Source organism: Micromys minutus, assembly GCF_963924665.1.
Source record: "Micromys minutus genome assembly, chromosome: 1".
Classification (NCBI taxonomy): Eukaryota; Metazoa; Chordata; class Mammalia; order Rodentia; family Muridae; genus Micromys; species Micromys minutus.
The window spans coordinates 28,959,958-28,979,849 of NC_137969.1; the positions used below are offsets into that span (position 1 = coordinate 28,959,958).

The following is a 19,892-nucleotide window of genomic DNA, read 5'->3' on the forward strand; positions in this document are numbered from 1 at the left end:
ACGATGAGGGGGCGGGGCCGGAAGTATCTCCGCGGCTTTTCTCTGGGTCGCCGCCATCTTGCCATTGAGTTGGAGACTTCGTGTGGTGAGCTTAACCTTGTCGCCATACCGGTTGTCGTCACCGAGGCGGACTGGCAGCCCTGAGCGTCGCAATCATGCAGGCCGGACCCGTGCAGGCGGTACCCCCGCCGCCGCCAGTAGCCACAGAGTCCAAACAGGTAGGGTACCCCATGCTCCTCCGCCTGCCGTCCTGCTATAGGCCTAGTTCCTCCCCTCCTGCGCGGGCGCTGTGGCACTCCTGCTGGAAGCTCAGGCCACCCTGAAGGACTTGGAAGGACTGCAAGTCCCAGGAGTCAGCGCGCTTAGGTTGCCTTCTGGTCTCAAACCGCCTAGAACCGGACTTTTCAAAACTAGCCTGCGGACTTGCAGCCTTGCCTTCCTCCTGGGGCTTACTTAAATCACGAAGCCTCCATTCTAAAGAGGAGAGCCAAGAAATCCATTCTTTCCCCTAGATTATAAATGGCTAAATACTGTATGGTTACGGAAACCTGTCTTGTTTTGTTTTTAACTGCTTGCTCTGATGCTAATCCAAGAGAGCCCTGCAGGACCGACAGTCCTGTCAGCGATATGGAGAAATGGTGAGGGCTGGTGTAGCGTTTATGAACCCCTAATCCAAGCCAGGGACTCGAAGACCTACCTTCCTTTTTCTGTTTTCACAGCCAAATGAAGAAGAAGCATCATCAAAGGAGGATTCCACCCCTTCCAAGCCAGTGGTAGGGATTATTTACCCTCCTCCAGAGGTCAGGAATATCGTCGACAAGACTGCCAGTTTTGTGGCCAGGTAACAGCTGCTGCTGCACAGAGGGTCAGGGAAATTGTAGTATCAAGGGCTTTTGAATCAGCACAAGAACATCATGGAGTGTTTTAGAGGCTCTAGCTTAGACTTATTCTTCCAAAACCGCAGTAGGGCAGTGAGGTAGGCAATAGACAGGACTGGTATCACTGACAAGCCAAGATAGTAATCACAGTGAAAACTGCACCTAGATGTATCGTCACCAGGAGTTTCTGCTCCCAAAAAAAAGTCTGAGGAAATTCCTGGTTGTTTCTTCGTGACTGATGATGTGTGTATGCTGTGTTTGAGCTGCTGGCCTGAGGAAATAAGAAGAGCTGGTTATTCTCATTGTGAGAGGACTATTTTCCACAGAGCCTCAAATGATCGCTTATGGTTCGAGAGCAAGCTGTTAAAACTTGTTAGCTATTTTCCCAGGCAAGGGGAAAACTGGTCAGGATTTCTCTCAGCCTCCTCATCCTGCATACTTCTACATCCTTGGATGCAATCTTCTGAGGGCCACTTGACTCCAACGGTCAACACATTGCCTGGCTTAGGGCATTTATAGAGTATTCTTTTGGCAACCAGCATCAATATCCAGTCTGCAGATGTTTGGTTTGTCCTTAGAATCATTAAAAAAGAAAAATCCTATCACCACACTTAAAAAATGAGATGATTACACAATTAGTCTGGATTTCTAGCTTTTTTTTTTTTTTGCCAGACTGCTTCTTATATGGCAGTGTTACTTGGCGCTGAACTGTGTGTGGAACTTGTGCTGTCCAGTACCCACACTTTGTCCCTCCCTTTAGGGAGCATCCCTACCACCTTGAATCATTTAATAATGTTTAGTTCCCAACTTCCTAATAAAGTGAGGCATCAAAAGAGATTCTGATTGATATATTTTACAGTGTCTACTCCATAAGAGTTCATATCACTTGACAGGTTTTAATTAACTTGGATTTTTCACTAAAAGATGCCCTAAGATAGGGGCATTGAGTGTTTTGTGTGATTGGCTAATATTTCATAGCAACCCTAATGCCTTCTCCCTTTCTCCCATGATGCTAATAATTGGGGAAAGGCTTTTGCATAAGGAATCTTACTGTGAGGACAGTTCCAGCCACCTATTGTCACCTTAGCTGGTTCCTTCTGCCCTTGGCATCCCTTTTTAGATACAAGTACTATCATGACTTGAATCTCTTTGCATGCTGAATTATAAACATTTCCTAATTTTTGGTTTCTCTCATGCTACTGCTTTCTATGGAGAGGATGCAGAGTGTCCAGTCTGTATGTGTTCTTTTAGACTGTTTCCAGTGTTTCCACTTGGTTAGCGACGCTGTAAGAGGAGCTTGAACACTGTCTTTCCCTCTTAGTTTCTTTAGAAGAAAACTCTGTGTGAACCAGTGATGGCTGAGAGAGCATGGAAAGCTTCAGGGGTTGGGGAGACAGCTCAGTTCAGTCAAGTGCCTGTCACAAGAGTACAAGAACTTGAGTTTGGATCCCATGGTATATATCCCAAGGATACACATGTTAAACAAGGTTGAGTAATGGCTACATCTGGTAACCTCAGTACTGGGGAATAGAGATAGACAGATTCCTGGAGCTCACTGGCCAGCAAATTGCTGTGCTTCATATTCAGTGAGTCCTTGACCTCAAAAAGTGAGGTGGGGCCAGTGTATTCTTGTATCTGAAGGCAGGAGCAGATTGATCTCTGCATTTCCAGCCACCCCGGTCTACACGGCATTTCAGGCGAGCTGGGATGCCTGGACCCTATTTAAGTAAATAGATGAATCTAAATAAAGCAGGGAATGATTGAGGAAGACAGTAGACTTGAGCCTCTTGTCTGCACTGTGTGCACTTAGAAACATCTCAGTTTCCCAAGTAGCTTACTGATAATTGTGTCATCCTCTACTGCCACAGCGAGAGAGAGAGAGAGAGAGAGAGAGAGAGAGAGAGAGAGAGAGAGAGTGAGTTAGTTCTCTTAAAAATAAATACTCATTACTGGGCATAGTGATACATACCTGTGATCCTGTGATCTTGGTGCTAGAGAGGAATATTAGAAGGTAGAGACTAGCCTGGTTACATGGTGAGCGGAAAACAGGAGCTAAGAAGTGGCTCAGAAGTTAAGACCACTTTCTGCTCTGACATAGGACCCGAGTTTGGCTCCCAGAATCCATGTCAGGCAACTCACAGCTACAGAATCTGAATATCTACATGCATGCCCTTTAATATGCACACATGCATACACAGTCAATTTTTCTTTTTTTTAAGAAAAGGAAAGCCAGTCTTGGCACATACCTTCAAGTTTCATAATGTGTGAGGCAGAGGCAGGTGGATGTCTGAGTTCAAGGCCAGCCTAGTCTTGTGATTTTTATATCAATCAAGGCTGGCTAAATAAATAAATAAATGGGTTGATTGTGTAGGTTAGTGATAGAGTGAGTGTATGTCTTCGTGTATAGGACATGAGTTCTAGTAGTGTAAAAGTCTCACCGTGTTTCTGCATAGGTTTTTATCCAAGGTGTTCATTTTTGTAGGGATTCTAAAATCTGAACTTGGGATGTCTTAGTGGGTAATGTTTGCAATACAAGTATTAGGACTTGAGCTTGGATCTCCAACTACAGAAAAGCTGGGCTGTGTCTGTCTGTCTGTTCCCAGCCCTGATAAGTAAAGTTAGCCTACCCCTTGGAGGTTGCTGGTTGGCCAGCCTGCCTAACCATAACCTAAAGGTGAACTCCAGGTTCAATGGAAGACTCTGTATCAATAAGAATGAAAACAATAGAGGAGGCTGTTCATTGTTGGCCTCTGGTCTCCATGTGATCATAAACATATTTTCTTCCCCTCACCCCCTCAGAAATTGTTAATAAATTCAGAACTTGCTTTTGCATGCTTACAGTGAAGGGACAGGTCAAAATCTTGGTCTGGGAGAGAGCCAGTATCTGCAGCCAAGTTTGAGTAAAAAGTGCCTTTTCTCTGTAGATGTGTCTTCCTATTCCTGTGTTTTCCTGTTAAAAAGCTAAATTGGAAATTACCTTCAGAAAGCCCTGCCAGCTGGGCTGAGTTACAGTCAGACTCTTCTGCTGAAATCTGTTTCTTGTGTTGGAGATCTAATTCTAAAATTAACAGTAAGCCAACTTAGAACACTGGAATTTCTTGGAATAAGTACATCTGCTTTCTCATGTCTTTTTAAGTGTTCCCTGATGTGTAGAGACCATGGCTTAGGAGGTAATACTGCAAGAGACAAGCAGACCTACTTTTCTAGAAACCAGTAGTCTCCGTGGTCTTTTTCCAGGCATGGTGACCTGATCTGGCAGGACCCAAATCTGTATTCATGCTGCTTATGTATGGCTTGCATTACATAGGGAGGTAGGACAATGCTGCTTTCAGAGCATGAGGTTCTACTTGGACTGATGTACAGTCAAATTGAGACCGCATGGTATTAGTCACGCCACAGGGTGTAGCCAGAATTTGCTAGAGGCTAAGCCTTCCACAGTCTGCCATGGATTTGTTGTGATGGCTAATCTTAACCGTAAAGTTGCCTACATCTTGTCTTTTGCTCTGTTTAATTGACAGAACAATGGGTGTGAAAGTCTGGAGAAAGAGTGGCCTGTCTGGCAGTAGTCCCCAAAGACTTGGCTTGGTATATTTGGGGCACCTCTGAATGCAGGCTTCTGACCAGAGAATCAGGGAAAGCCCTATGGGCCTCTCCTGATAGATCAGTCATCTCTAGTGTTGGTGAGACTGCCCCTTCTAAGCTACACTGTAGTAACTGCCCTGTGTGTTTGTAGGCCATTGTATTCAAAAAGTCTTGAGCATCTCCTTAAGTACTACTTAAGTAAATCTTTCCCATATTTGACGATCTTGAGGAAAAGTGGTATTAGTGGTATTCCCATTTGACATGGGAAAATCAAATCAACAAACACTTTGGAATCTTGCTGCATGTGAGACTAGGTAGTAAACAAAAAAACTGAAGATGTCTGTATCTTGTGTCTTTTTAAGGCTTGTGTGCTTTTTAGCTGATACAGATGTTCTATGTAAGTGTGATATTTGGAGCTAGGTTTCGTGGCACACTTAACTATACCTAGAAGTAAAGACAGGCAAATCAGGAGTTCAGGGCCAATCCTTAGCCTGGACTTTGTGAGACTGTATTTCAACAAACAAAAGAAAAAACATGGCCTCTTGAGTTTTATCTACTGGAACTCTAAAAATCAGGATTTTTTCAAACTTTTTTATTATCCTGGAGGATAGTATATTTTTAGTGTGGGTATATATCCATATGTGTGCATGACATGAACACACACATACACATGGATCAGCGTACATCTTGGTGAGAGTCAGCCCTTTTACCAAGTGGAACCAGGAGATCACATGCAGTGTCCATCTTGTCAGCAAGGATCTTAACCCACTCGGCCACCACACCATGGCCTTACCCAGTGTATGTACAGAAGATACAAATCTTCCGGAGCAATGTTTCCTTAATGAGCCTCCCAGTAATAAATGAAGTTACTTTAGGCAGTATTTGGACAAAGCATTAATACTTACTAGCTGTTGAGTTTTTTTCCCTTTTTGTTTTTTATGGAGCTTAGTACCAAATCCAGGGCCTTGTGGTCCTTAGATAAGCACTCTACAATTATGCCCCATTCTCAGCCAAAGAATAAATGCTTTATTACAAGAACTAAGCAATTGCTCAGCTAACTGTGGGTATTACAGAAGTGGCAGAGGAGTGAGGAATGGCTGTGTTGGAATTGTCGGATGGCATTGACTGACGCCTAGATGCTCAGGGAGCAACTCTGCCCTCCTGAGGAATGGACTGGTTTGGTGAGTGGGTGGTGGCACAGATATTGAAATAGAAGGAGATTTGGGTCTGAATAGTCACACGGGTAGTGGGATTTAGTCTTTGGTGTGTTATCTTATTTTAATTTTTTACAGAAACGGGCCCGAGTTCGAAGCTAGGATTCGACAGAATGAGATCAACAACCCCAAATTCAATTTCTTAAATCCCAATGACCCTTACCATGCCTACTACCGCCACAAGGTCAGCGAGTTCAAGGAGGGGAAGGCTCAGGAACCCTCGGCTGCCATCCCCAAGGTTATGCAGCAGCAGCAGCAAGCCACACAACAACAGCTGCCCCAGAAGGTTTGGAGTCCAGTCCCTCTTTGTGGGTTAGGGAGGAAGCAAGAACAGGCTGAGTGGGCGGGCATACTTATCTCTGCTGTCCACCATCACAACCCCCAGGGCAGAAGTGAAGTTAACCTCAGCTTCCAGAACCACTTCTGGAACACTGGTTGGTGAAGCTCTGTTCTTCAACAGAACACCTTTAACCAAGGCTAATGATTTATTGATCCAAGGAGTGAGGGTTAATTGTATATGAGCAACCTTTTGGCCCAGCTGAGCTGAAGGAGGTGCCATTCTTTCCCTTCTGTTGAGGCTGTTCCAATACCCAGCTGGTGCTGGTGGTCAAGAGTGTCTGTGAAGACAAAGAGGACCAGTGGCGCATTTTGTCTGCTGGGTAGAATTGGCCTGGTCTCATCATTTTGGACCTTTCTCAGACTTGTGGAAAAGACAACTTTTTATTTGGCCATGAGAAGTAAAAGTTGAAGTTATGTTAGCAGCCTTGTATTACAATTGCTGCTTGTAGGGCCTAAGGCTGCTGTGGTTTTCTCAGGTGTAAAAAGTACTAACAGTGCCTGTTCTGTCTCCTGGTTCTCTCTCTCTTTTTTTAAACAGTAGGAATCACTACATACACATGGACCTTACTGTATTTCCAGCCTCTTAAGTCGATTTTACAGCTGATTTCATATATATATATATATATATTGCCACCTCTTTAGGCCTTTGATGTCAGAACTGGAGCAGAGATGTAGACTGTCTCACTTGAAGCAGATTAGGAGTTGAGTCACAGTTGGGTGAGACACTGATGCCAGTTTTATAGCAAGTTCCAGTGATGCTCACAATAAATAAAACATTAGAGTCTGACTATTCTGCTTTATAGTTTACTCCTGGTCTTGTTCTATACTCTGTCTTAGGTCCAAGCCCAAGTGATCCAAGAGACCATAGTACCAAAGGAGCCCCCTCCTGAGTTTGAGTTCATCGCTGATCCCCCCTCCATCTCAGCCTTCGACCTGGATGTGGTGAAGCTGACAGCTCAGTTTGTGGCCAGGAATGGCCGTCAGTTTCTGACCCAGCTGATGCAGAAAGAGCAGCGCAACTACCAGTTTGACTTTCTGCGACCCCAGCACAGCCTCTTCAACTACTTCACAAAGCTGGTGGAACAGTATACCAAGGTGCTGGGTTTGGGTACAGGGTAGGATAGTATCTCACCACTGGGAATAGCATCCACTTTCTGTCAGCAGGATATTTGCTTTGTGTGACATTGGGGAAATGTGAATCCCAGCTTAATGTAAAGTCTTGATTTTAAAACTTTGTGGGGGGGGGGGGAGACATGTGAGTGTGTAGGTGCTTTTGTGCCTTGCCATGGAACACGCTTAGCATCAGAAAACAGCTTTCAGTTCTCTCCTTCCATTGAGGACCACACTTAGGACATCAGGCTTGAATGGCAAGTGCTTTTACCCTGTGAAGCATCTCACTGGCTCAGACTCTGGTTTGGTTTGAGACAGGATTTTCTTTGTGTAATAGCTCTGGCTGTCCTAGACTAGTTTTGTAGACTAGGCTGGCCTCAAACTCAGAAAACCACCTGATGCTGCCTCCTGAGTGCGGGGATTAAAGGTGCACCTTGAATCTTGATTTCTATTGTTTGTCCTTCCTTCCTTCCTTCCTTCCTTCCTTCCTTCCTTCCTTCCTTCCTTCTTTCTTTCTCCCTTCTTTCCCCCTCCCTCCCTCCCTTCCTTCCTTCCTTCCTTCTTCCCCCCCCCTCCCTCCCTCCCTTCTTTCCTTCTTCCCCCCTTCCTTCCCCCTCCCCCCCTCCCTCCCTTCCTTCTTTCTTTCCTTCCCCCTCCCTCCCTTCCTCCCTCCCTTCCTTCTTTCCTTCCTTCCTTCCTTCCTTCCTTTCACTGTGTAACTCTAACCCTGAATGGCCTCAAATTTAGAGGTCCTTTTGTCTATGGGATCAACATGGCTCCCCACACCCAGCTTGTATTGTTCTCTCTTTAAATACTTCTTGGTATTGAAGAGATGTGTTTGTAAGCTGCTGTTGTTAGGTGGCCATCTGCTGTGTGACAAGACTAAGCAGACTCTCTGCTTAAGTGTCGAGTCCGTGCATTGTCACTTGTTGGCTACAGGGCTTGAGAGGCAGCTCTAAACAGTAAAGTGGTGTTTCCCAGCTTTTACAAGCAGAAACAGGCTAAGAAAGATGATTTCATGGGGCTTTAGCTATTCCTCAGTGGTAGAGTACTTTGCTAGCATGCATAAAGTGCTGGATTCGGCACTGTTCTCAAGTAAAAAGACCAAAAACGAATGAAATGTGAAACCATTCATGATTGCTGTGGTCTCAAGCTTGTAAGCCATGTTGCTGAGATTCAAGTCTTTGCTATCTTTATCCTATGGAGTAACTTACATGAGAAGTTCAGTAGGAATCTACTAACATTGAAGACATTTCATGTGCAACACCTTCCCAAAGGCCCTGATACTGTTTAAGGCAGCCACCATTCTCACAGTTATCCTGGCTGGAGTCACACAGGCTACAGTGCTGGGACTGGAGAGCTGGCACTTTTGTTTACTCCTAACCCTGGGCTGCACTGCTGCAGTCATGAATCAACACAGCAGACCAGGAATGGTGGTGCACATCTTTAGTCCAAGCACTCTTTGGTTTGCTTGCTTGTTTGTCAAAAGACTAGGTCTCACGTAGTGTGGCTTCATTTGAAACTCACTCTGTAGACCAGGCTGACCTTGAGCTCAGAGATTTGTCTGCCTGCCTATACCTCCTGAGAGCTGAAATCTTAGCATTTTTGAGGAGGAAGGATCACTGAGTATGTGCTGCATAGTAAGTTCTAGAACAGCTTTGCCTACAGACTGAAACTGTCTTTTAAAAAAATCTGATACATAACCTAATATTTAAAGTTAATCAGAGAGCTGGATATAGTAGCTAACACTTCTAATCCGAGTTCTAGGAAGGTTGAGGCATGAGGATTACTAGGAGTTTGAAGCTTTGAGAGACTTTCTGCTTCAACAATAAAATGTTTTGATAATTTACAAAGGCTACTCACCTGATTTAGGTTTACCAGTGGCACATTTTTCTTGTTTTTCTTTTTAGTGGAATGGTTTACATCTGTTGTTAATATTTAGAAACTGTTGGAGATGTAAGTTAAAAGGACTCATAAGAACTCACTCTGAAGAGTAATAGTTAGAAATATTTAAAAATGTGTCTTTAGGAAATAACCAAATCTAGACTCTAGTGGAGCAGTAGAACAATGGCTGAGACCCAAAGCCAGAGGGCTCTGTAAGTATATAGTCTTGGGTTTGTGGATTTCTAAATTTCATTTATTTTTATTTTCTGTGTATGAGTGGTTCTGCCCCAACTTGTGTGGGGGGCAATGGAAGTGAAAAGAGACTTAGATCCCCTGGGACTGTAGTTACAGATGCTGGTGAGCCACCATGTGGGTGCTAAGAGTCAAACACGGTCCTGAACAGCAGGCGCTGCTCTTTAACCCATAGTATCACTTCTAAGTGTGGTCTCAGTTCAGTTTGAACTTCCGTAGTTAGAAGTTCTCAGACCTCTATCTTGTTACTTGTTTGTTTCTTCCTCTAACATTGGATATTGGCATCGACTCGTATCTTGAAGGTGCTGGAGAAAGCTGTTCTACCAGATAGATTCTAAGGGTAGGAATCCAAGGAGAGGCAAGGTAAAATTGTGCTGCTTTGTGAGTAGAAGTAGATATTGCCGGAAGGATTGGAATGGCTGTTAGAGTAAAGGCAGTCAGTGTTCCGTTCCTCGGGGATCGCACGCTGGACACTAGTAGTGGGAAGACAGGAATGTTATCTTGGTGCAGGATCTCAGTGGGAAGGAGAATACAGGTGAGGACTCCATCGGGTGGAGATTGATGCTCTAGGGAAGGGTATGGAATACTGGGAAGAAAGGGAAGAGGTAGCTGCAGTCCTGAACAGGCCAGCAAGGGAGGACTTTAATTTTCAAAATGACAAGCATACATTAGGGTCACTTAAGCAACTATAAGAGCATGTTCTAGGAAACCTGCCTATGGCTTGAGCACTTCACTGGGAATTCTGGAAATGGCTTTCTCTAAAGGTACTTAGGTACTTTCTTTAGTAGCATCAACATTTGGAGAAGGAAAAGCACATTTAAGTTGTTAAATAACTTGCCCAAAACCCCACAGGTGGAGCTGGGATCCATCCCTTGTGTCCTTTGGGCCTAGCAAGGCTGCCTCTTTGTCTTAGAGTGTGTGTGATACATTGACAGTTACTCTAATCCTCTTTCAGATCTTGATTCCACCCAAAGGCTTATTTGCAAAGCTCAAGAAAGAGGCTGAAAATCCCCGAGAAGTTTTGGACCAGGTAAACGAAGGATTTCCTGTTACCAGGAACCAATGCAGTGGGTTCTCTTCTGTGGATTCTGTTTTTGTTTGGAAACCATCTTTGAAGCAGTTCAAGTTGACTTTCCCTAATTTGATAATTTTAACACTCCAGAATCTGAAGCTTTGTGAGCACCTACATGACACCAGAAATTCAAAATTCCACATCTGACCTCATGTGATGGGTCACTTCCAAAATGCAGGTACACCAATGTCATATAAAATTAACCTTCTGGCCATGTGCATGAAATCAAGTACAATATGTACATATTGAATATGATGGCATTCAGGTTTAGACATGGGTTCTATCCCCGGGGTACCTAATTTATCAATCACGTCTATGCAGATATTCCAAAATTAGAAACACCTCTAAAAACAAATACTAAAACATCTCAGGTGAGGGATGGTCAGCCTGAACCTAAGCCTGGGTGCTGAGAACAAAAGCCTTGTGACTACAAAGCCAAGTCTGCTTTGTTTTCACCAGAAGCTTTAACCTAGTTTCTTTCCCCTACTTTAGGTACAAAACTATCTTTCCCCAGCAGATCCCTGAGTGCTGGAGGTGATAGATGCCTTGTGAAGTTTCCAGGTTTTCACAGTTGAGCAGGCATATTGGTGCTGCTCCGTTTTAACTGAGACAGCTGTTTCTCAGACTCTCAAATTGGGGCTGCTTTTGAAGATGCCAGGTGTTCTTTTTAAATTTTTTAAATGTTTGCCAGGTGTAATGTTTCACCTCTAATCCTAATTCGAGCACAAGTTCAAAGGCCACTCAGGGCTACAAAGTGAGCTCCTGTCTTAAAAAATCAAAGCCCCAAAGTGGCCCTCATCCTAAAGTTTTAGTTTCATACATTAAATACTGATTTTTAGATGTCTTTGCCCATCCCCCTTTATTTTCCTTCATTTCCCCTGCGTCTTCCACAACCCCTCCTACTCTCATGCCATCTTTTTGGGTGCAGAGTGACCTACTGAGTTTAGTGGAGTTGTTTAGATGAACATGGGATAAGAGATTATTTACTGGAGTGTAAGGCACTTATCAGGGACTACACAGCTGAAGAAAATGATACCCTAACCTAAGCCACCCTGAGTTGCCAGCAGTCCCTCAAGGAGGGATGTCCTCCATTTTTGATGACCCACTGATGGGTCCTTCGGTGTGTAGGTAGCCACAGCTGCAGTGAGTTTGAGTGCAGTGGCTGTGTTGTGTTCAGAAGCTGACTTTCTGCACATCTCCCATCTTCTGGTTCTTACACTCTCTGTATTCTCTTCTGCAAATGTTCACTGTGCTTATGGGTAATATGAAAGTCCCATTGTGCTGAGCATACCACTCTTTGTTTTTCTCCAGCATGAGTTTCTGCATTGACTGCTGCAGGTGTAGTAGGTTTCTCTGCTGAGAACGAATCATGATATAAACTTGGAACACCGTAACAACATGATCACCTCTCAGGAAAAAAAATAAAGGGTGGGGGCTGGGAGGATCTGATTGGTTCCCCCTAGGGCTTATGCTGTGCAGCTACTTGTAGCAGCCACTGACTTGTGATGAGGTTTACGCTACCAGTTACTAGGTTTTCATGTATATTTAGAGCAAGAAAGTTTGCTGCTATGAGCACAGAATTCTTTTCTAGCTCTGGCAGAAGTTCTCCTTGTGAACATAGGTACATCTCCATTTGAAAGATGTCATGAAGCCTCATTGTAGGTGCTCTTTTCTATCTCCATAGGTTTGTTATCGAGTAGAATGGGCCAAATTTCAGGAACGTGAGAGGAAGAAGGAAGAAGAAGAAAAGGAGAAGGAGCGAGTAGCCTATGCTCAGATTGACTGGCATGACTTTGTGGTGGTGGAGACAGTGGATTTCCAACCCAATGAGCAAGGTTGGTCTGGCAAGAGAGTGCCTCCAGTTGGATGCCAGGAACCCTACTATGTTAGACTGATATCCTCAGTCAGAATGAGGATGGCCTTTTTTCTTCTCTTACTTTGTTTTGTTTTGAGACAGCTCATGTTAGTGTTTTCGAGAGGAACAGAACTCAGGATGAATCTGTGTATACAAAGGGGATTAGAAGGACTTACAGGCTGTGATCTAGCAACAGAAATTCCATGAGAATGGATGTCTCAGCTGGTCTTCATTGGGAACTTAACTAGGGAAAGAATGCCTCAGCAGCAGGATGCACAGACTTTCCAAGAGGGTGAGAAGCATTTCTTCCATGTCCTTTGACATAGGCTGCCACCAGAAGGTATGGCTCAGATTAGGATGGTCTTTCCACCTAAGATCTCTCACAGGTTCAGCTGCTTCAGTTTTAGATAATTCTAGATGTGGTCAAGTTGACAGCCAAGAATAGCCATCACACAGGGTCCATGTATCCCTGACTGTCTTGTGAACTCACTGTGTCAACCAGACTGGCTACAAACTCACAGAAAGTCCACTTGTCTTAGCCCTCCAAATGTTGGATTCAAAGCTGTTTGATCACAACACACCCAACTCTGAATGCTTTTCACCCTGGCTTACCCTTTTTAGGAAACTTTCCGCCTCCAACAACACCGGAGGAACTGGGAGCTCGGATCCTCATTCAAGAGCGCTACGAGAAGTTTGGGGAAAGTGAGGAAGTGGAGATGGAGGTTGAGTCAGATGAGGAAGATCAAGAAAAGTCTGAGGAGACTCCTTCCCAGCTGGACCAGGATACTCAAGTACAGGACATGGACGAGGTAAATTCCTATGTAGTTTTAGCTTGACTTTTTCCTGGAGCCAAAGAAGTTGGGTGTTCTCCTGGTCCAAGTTTCTGCTCTTTGTCAGACTCAAAAGGTGGTGAGCTCAGGAGAAGCCTCACAACTGTTTAAGCACAGACAGCACATCACTTCTCTCTAGCTCCAGAAACAAAGATTGAGTCTTGGGAAGTGTCTGAAAGCTGTGCCAGCCTTGTATAGTTATGGCCTTCCCTTTGGCTCAGAGTCCCTGGTCCCAAGCCATCCTTCACCAGCCCTACTAGGGAATCATATCACCCTGTGCGTTGATACTTTTCTAGTACTTAGGACTAAAGGATTACTAATTCCCAAGCTTGTCTAAATGTAGCCTACACATCCTCTCAGACGTTTCTAACCCCTTCCAGCTTGGCTCTCCAGTAGGCACAGAATCCTGAGCCAAGCTGCTCTCCCCACTCTGAAAGAATTTGTGTTCAGCTTGAGAAGAAAGGGCCCTAGTGTCTGTGGGAATTGGCTTTTTCTCCTTCTCCCAGCACTGCTCTGGGAGCAGCTACCATTTAGCACTGACTTGGCTCCTGCATTTCTCCCCTGGATGTGAAGTGCGCTTGGCCTCTTGGGACTGCCTGGTGCCAGCTGCTGGAAATGCCTGGGAGGAGTGTTAGCGCCATGGTCTCTGATGTTCCCATTCATGTTGTGAGGAAGCCGATTGGCCTGCTGCCGTCTGACCTTAGCTGCCCCAAGAGACTTAGCACATGGATTGGCTGGCAGGGACTAAGGCTCCTTGCCACCCTGAGAGCTGCCGTGGTTTTGAGCTTTGGGGAAGTAGCCTTTCATCTCCTGAGTTGTGACATTGATTTGCTTTTTAGGGTTCAGATGATGAAGAAGAAGGACAGAAAGTGCCTCCACCTCCAGAGACACCCATGCCTCCACCTCTGCCCCCAACACCAGACCAAGTCATTGTGCGAAAGGACTATGATCCCAAAGGTATGGCCCTGCCTCCCAGTCCTTGTGATGTTAAAAGTCCTGAATGGTCATGTTTTTAGATGGGCTGTTTCTAGGAAAGCTTGAGGTGACCCATATGTTATAGGCCTCATGGTGGGAAAGTGTGTAGTCACTCCAGTTTTGGGTTCCTGGTGTAAGAGTGGCAATGGATGGATGTTTTCAGTGAATGCTGTCTGAATACACCAGCTACCTTCCACTATTCTGACTAGACATCTGTTTCCTCTAGCTTCCAAGCCCCTTCCTCCAGCTCCTGCTCCTGATGAGTATCTTGTATCCCCCATCACTGGGGAGAAGATTCCTGCTAGCAAAATGCAAGAACACATGCGCATTGGACTTCTTGACCCCCGCTGGCTGGAGCAGCGGGATCGCTCCATCCGGGAGAAACAGAGCGATGATGAGGTTTATGCACCAGGTGAGATGGAGCTTCCCACCCGTGGCTTGCTTTGTGCAGACACAGAATGGTTGAGGTTAATGAGAGTTAGGGATTTGCAAAAGATGTGTGTATTTTCCAGTACACTGTAGAGGAGTCCTCTAAAATGTGGCACTAGCAGGGATGTCACTTGTCTGCTGGTATCTAGTAACAAGATCTGACAATAGAAATACTTATTCCTTTGTTCTCTTGAGCTTGTGATTACATTCTCTCTCCTTGAGTGACACTCACTAATTAGTCTTACTGCCAAGTATAAAGCAGCAGGATAGGGCTAGATGGTGCACGCCTTTAAACCCAGCATTGTGGAGTCAGAGGCAGGTGTTGATCTCTAAATTCGAGGCCAGCCTGGTTTGCATAGAGAATTCCAGGACAGCTAGGACTACATAGAGAGGTCTTGCCTTTGAGGGTTGGGAGGTGGATGTGCTCCCTAGGGCTAGGGATGTGTTAATAGAAGTTGGACAAACACCATGTCTTGAGGCTTAATGCTACTCTGGGAACCCTCCCCAGACCTAGAGGATAAGTGACATATTCCAACTTCTACTCTCCATTCCCAGAAAGCTGCTGACTTGTCAAATGGCACCGTGCTTAGTTTCCCTTTCTTTCTATTTTTTTGTGTATAGGTCTCGACATTGAGAGCAGCTTAAAGCAGTTGGCTGAGCGACGTACTGACATCTTTGGGGTAGAAGAGACAGCCATTGGTAAGAAGATTGGTGAAGAGGAAATCCAGAAGCCGGAGGAAAAGGTGCAATTCCAGTGAATCCTAGTGCCTTCCCTGTCCTGTCTCCCACATGTGGGCTCATGACAAGCCATGTCTTTGCTTTCCCATGCAGGTGACTTGGGATGGCCATTCAGGCAGCATGGCCCGGACCCAACAGGCTGCCCAGGCCAACATCACCCTCCAGGAGCAGATTGAGGCCATCCATAAGGCCAAGGGCCTGGTGCCAGAAGATGACACTAAGGAGAAGATTGGCCCTAGCAAGCCCAATGAAATTCCTCAGCAGCCACCGCCTCCATCTTCAGCCACCAATATCCCCAGCTCAGCACCCCCCATCACATCAGTGCCCCGGCCACCTGCGGTGAGTCAGAGGCCGTCCTGTGACTTTAAAGCACTCTAAACCTTAGTCCTTAGGGTGGATTGATGCTCTTGTGTAAAAAGGGCAACTTTACAGTAGGGCCCGGATGCTAGTGGGTCAGTTGAAAGAGGAAGAATCAAGTTGAAAGTGAAAACATCTATCCTGATCTTCCAATGCAGAGGAGATCTGGATTAGGGAGTGAGCTGAGTGGCAAATTGGGGGAAACAAATTTGAGGCAGAGAAGGACTGTGGGCTTAATGGGTCTTTGAGAACTAGTGGTCTATTCAGGAAATGAGGTGAAGGTCAGACTCTTTAATGCTACTTTTCCATGAATTGCTGGTTGAATCTGAACCACTGAGTCCCAAGGAGAAAGAGTATTAACATGGAACTCAGCATCAAGTTTCTATCATGAGCATGAAATGAAACTTCAGTCTCAGTTATAAAAGTAGAGTCTAAGTTGTCCAGTCCCCATTCTGTGTGGCCACTTGGTGTGTCCCTGAAACTGAGCCTTGGTTTCCTGTGACTTATGTGTCTCCTCCTACCCTCAGATGCCACCTCCAGTCCGCACCACTGTTGTATCTGCAGTACCTGTCATGCCTCGGCCACCCATGGCATCTGTGGTCCGGCTGCCCCCAGGCTCAGTGATTGCCCCTATGCCACCCATCATCCACGCACCCAGGATCAACGTGGTTCCTATGCCTCCTGCAGCACCTCCCATCATGGCACCTCGCCCACCTCCCATGATTGTGCCAACAGGTCAGTCTGTAATGTTTTCCTCATCTAATAGATCAGTCCACAAAGCCGTGATTGGCCTTAATGACCGCTATTCCCACTGAGTATCTGTCCCAGAGGAAATCTCAACTGAGAACTGGGAGCCATAGTTGTTTTGAGACTGAGATGGTATAGCTAGTGTGTCTGTGTTTGGTGGTCAGGTCCTTGACAGTACCAGAGCCCAACTATTGTCTGGCTGACCCTGCCCTGCTGCTCATTCCGTCCTTCCTCATCCGGTCAACCTCCAAGGCTCCCTGCCAGGGAATGTGCTGAGTGACAGACTCACGAAGGCTTGACATTCCACACCTCTAAGGAGCAAAGCCTCAAAATTGCCCAGCAAAATCTCCCCAGTCCTGCCTCTTGGGCCTCTTCACCTCTTCTGTACTCACTGGGCAACTGTACCGTGTCTTTGTAGCCTTTGTGCCCGCTCCACCCGTGGCTCCAGTGCCAGCCCCGGCTCCAATGCCTCCTGTACACCCCCCACCTCCTATGGAAGATGAGCCTCCATCCAAGAAACTAAAGACCGAGGACAGCCTCATGCCAGAGGAAGAGTTCCTGCGCAGGAACAAGGTCTGTGACCCAGAATGTTGCCTGTGAACTCCAGTAGCTGGAAGCAGCATGGGTTACCCAAACCCCACTTATGTTCCAGTCCGGTGCTCTTAGTTTTGGGGATGTTGGTCAGCCATAAAAAGCTTCTGGGTGTGTTTGTAATGTGAGGGCAATAGCTGGGAGGTCAGAAGGTGCTAGTGGTAGTTGTGGTCGTGTGGATTCTTGTGGAAATTCAGCTGCTGAGACATTGTCACATGAGTAAAGTGACAGGATCCCGAAACCAGTTGTAGGAAGTCTTGGGCACATGTTCTTAAATCTAGATCTCCCGCAGCCCTGGGAAGGTGCCTGCTAGGGTTGGATTCTGTTGGCATTCTCAAACAAGGATCTACATTGGCACTGATGAGAACACAGTAACAGTCCTGGCTCCCCAGAGATTTATTTGGCTAGTATATTTGACAAGATTTTATTTTATTTTTCCAAGACTAATGTCTGTCTATTCCTTGAGCACCTACCCAAGGTTCACGCTATTCTCTTTCATGTTCCCACCAGTCTGTTTCACATAGGCAAGTAGCATTGAGCTCATTGTCGTCTGCTGAGTTTGAACCCAGAACTTCACAGACCATATCTTTACCCTCCTGGTCCTTGAGATTGCGGGATTCACTGGATAATAAGCACGATGGGCCTGTTTAGGGAGCAGGAACGAAACAGTATGATAATATACACTTAGAGTCTCAGAACTCTAGAGGCAAGAGATTTGATGCCAGCCTAGGCTAGCCCTGACCCCTACCTTTAAGCCTGTCTAGAAAAATAAAAAGAAGCCTTGTGTGGTGTCACACATGGCATCAGAAGTAAATGGGCGCAAGTGGCAGGAGTCATTATTTGGATGAGCTGCTGTTAGCAGAGCATAGTTCCTGATTGGCTTGGGGCTTTCCAGGCATAATGAGCACTGCATTTTACAGGGTCCAGTATCCATCAAGGTTCAGGTGCCCAACATGCAGGATAAGACGGAATGGAAGCTGAATGGGCAGGGGCTGGTCTTCACTCTCCCACTCACAGACCAGGTATGTCTTGCCACCCTCAATTGGTACAGGTGCTTTGGAGTCAGTGGGTTGGGTCAGCTTTTTCCAGATGGTCTTCACAAGGGAATGGACTTCCTTTGATCCCACAGGTCTCTGTCATCAAAGTGAAGATTCATGAAGCCACGGGCATGCCTGCAGGGAAACAGAAACTACAGTATGAAGTAAGCAAGGGTAACCCAGTCCTGCCCCTTTGGTGCCAACTCCTCTGCCATCCCTGAAACAATCTGTACACAGTATAATAGAGACCTGGGTGTGGCATCCCAGAAATGATGCAGGTGGAGTGCTGGGTTCTGACAGGGTCGTCTAATTCAGGGCCTAAAATCCTTTGTCTCAGTCTGTGGAACTGGGTGGAGATCAGTCCAGTGACGTGATCTTAGACAACCTGGTTGTTTATGTAGATGTAAAGGGATCCTCAGGTTTTCTGGGGCCTCTTCTCTTCCTCTGTGAAATAGGGTATTGGTTAAGGTAATCACTAAAGGCCTTATGGCCTGAGAAGTTGGCTGTGCCTTGTAGTTAGTTGGTCATGGAAGGTTGAAAACTGAACTAAATGTTGACAAAGTCCCTTACTTTGCATCTGTTGGAAGGAAGGAAAAAGAGGTGTTCTAGAAGAAGTTCCATACTTCATTGACCTTCCCTTAAGCCTCCATATCGGTTAAGACCAGAATATTCACAACAAACTTAGTTGTGTGAGGCTGCATGTGGTCAAAGACAGGTGGCATACACTAAGACATTTGTCTGTCTTCCAGGGCATCTTCATCAAGGATTCCAACTCCCTGGCTTACTACAACATGGCCAGTGGTGCTGTCATCCACCTGGCCCTCAAGGAAAGAGGCGGCCGGAAGAAGTAACAAGAGATACTGCAGTTAGACTCCTGCCATTGTGCCTCTTTCCACCACCAGTTCCAGGAGCCTCCCTGGGACTTCAGGCACAGTCTGGGCATTTATTTCCCTCTAAGCCAGTCTATGGAATGAATATCTTGTTTAGATTTTGGATCGGAGATCCTTCAGGGAAGCCCATTAGGAATTGAAAATCTAGGATTGTCCCACAGGACAGTTTCATAATATCAGGTAATGCTTAGCTGACAGATTATGGCTACTACCATTCATTTTGTATCAAGCTTTGGCCTCTAATAAACCTCTGGAAGCCAGGCATGGTACATGCATTCCTGTGATCCCGGGACTTGGGAGGTGTGGGCAGAAGAATTAAATGTTCAACTTGGCTGTACAGCTTGAGGCTAGCCTGGGCTGTGTGAGATACTGTGTTTTAAAAAAAAATTTTTTTTTTTTAAATTAAAAACTAAACATCTGTTGGACCCTCATGGAAGCAGTTTGTCCTTGCCATTCACAGACTGGCTTAGAAAGATCTGCCATTCTTATATGTGTCAGGGATAGTGAACAACAACTCTTCTAAGGACAGAAGTGAATTTCCAAATTGATTAAGAGGGAAACAAATGGGTCTGTCCTTGACACAACTGTGCTGTTGAGCTTTTGGGGTCTCTGCTGTCGTCATGTCTTTCAAGTGTTCTAAAAAGCACTTTGTGCTGGGGAGGTGGCTTGGTAAGTAAAGTGCTTATGGTGCAGGAATTGATGTAAAAGCCACTAGAACAAGCCACTGCTACCCTTGTGCACTAGGAGACAAGACTGAGCCAGAGTCATCCTAAATGGGCCAGTGAACAAGAAAGACCTTCTGTAAAGCCAGGTGAAGGCAAGGGTGAGCGCCCATGGCTGTCTTCTGATCTTTCACATGTTTGCCACAGCATGACTTTATAGATACACACATTTTATATTTTTAAAGCTTTGGTAGCCTTCAGCATGCAGTAGCCATAGAACAAGGATCAGTAACCTTTTTCATGCCTCAAATCATTTGATGGTCATAGCAGTTTTAGTGGTTTGCTCCAGGGTGAATAAAGGCTGTTTCTTTATGCTGTGTGTGGTTAATTGTGCCAAATTCATGTACTGACCTAAGAGCCTCTTAGTATCTAATTTGCTATTTCTGTGTT

The 19,892-nt window shown here is 45.6% G+C and overlaps 1 protein-coding gene across 1 annotated transcript; it reads left to right on the plus strand.

Moving 5' to 3' along the window:
• Positions 1 to 56: 56 nt before the first annotated feature.
• SF3A1 (splicing factor 3a subunit 1) lies at positions 57 to 19,211 on the plus strand. The gene is made up of 16 exons (XM_080932013.1): positions 57 to 218; positions 720 to 841; positions 5,753 to 5,960; positions 6,851 to 7,108; positions 10,215 to 10,289; positions 12,016 to 12,166; positions 12,808 to 12,995; positions 13,856 to 13,973; positions 14,218 to 14,403; positions 15,042 to 15,163; positions 15,252 to 15,497; positions 16,043 to 16,250; positions 16,681 to 16,835; positions 17,774 to 17,875; positions 17,983 to 18,054; positions 18,640 to 19,211. The coding sequence occupies exons 1-16, from the start codon at positions 156 to 158 to the stop codon at positions 18,739 to 18,741; spliced, it is 2,376 nt and encodes a 791-aa protein (XP_080788139.1). The 5' UTR covers positions 57 to 155; the 3' UTR covers positions 18,742 to 19,211.
• The last annotated feature ends 681 nt before the right edge of the window (positions 19,212 to 19,892 follow it).

Bases quoted from the DNA above. Each gene is read 5' to 3' on its own strand.
- SF3A1 (XM_080932013.1), top strand. From the start codon at position 156: ATGCAGGCCGGACCCGTGCAGGCGGTACCCCCGCCGCCGCCAGTAGCC. The intron at 13,974-14,217 runs GTATGGCCCTGC...TGTTTCCTCTAG, and splicing joins AAAGGACTATGATCCCAAAG to CTTCCAAGCCCCTTCCTCCA. The intron at 18,055-18,639 runs GTAAGCAAGGGT...TCTGTCTTCCAG, and splicing joins AACAGAAACTACAGTATGAA to GGCATCTTCATCAAGGATTC.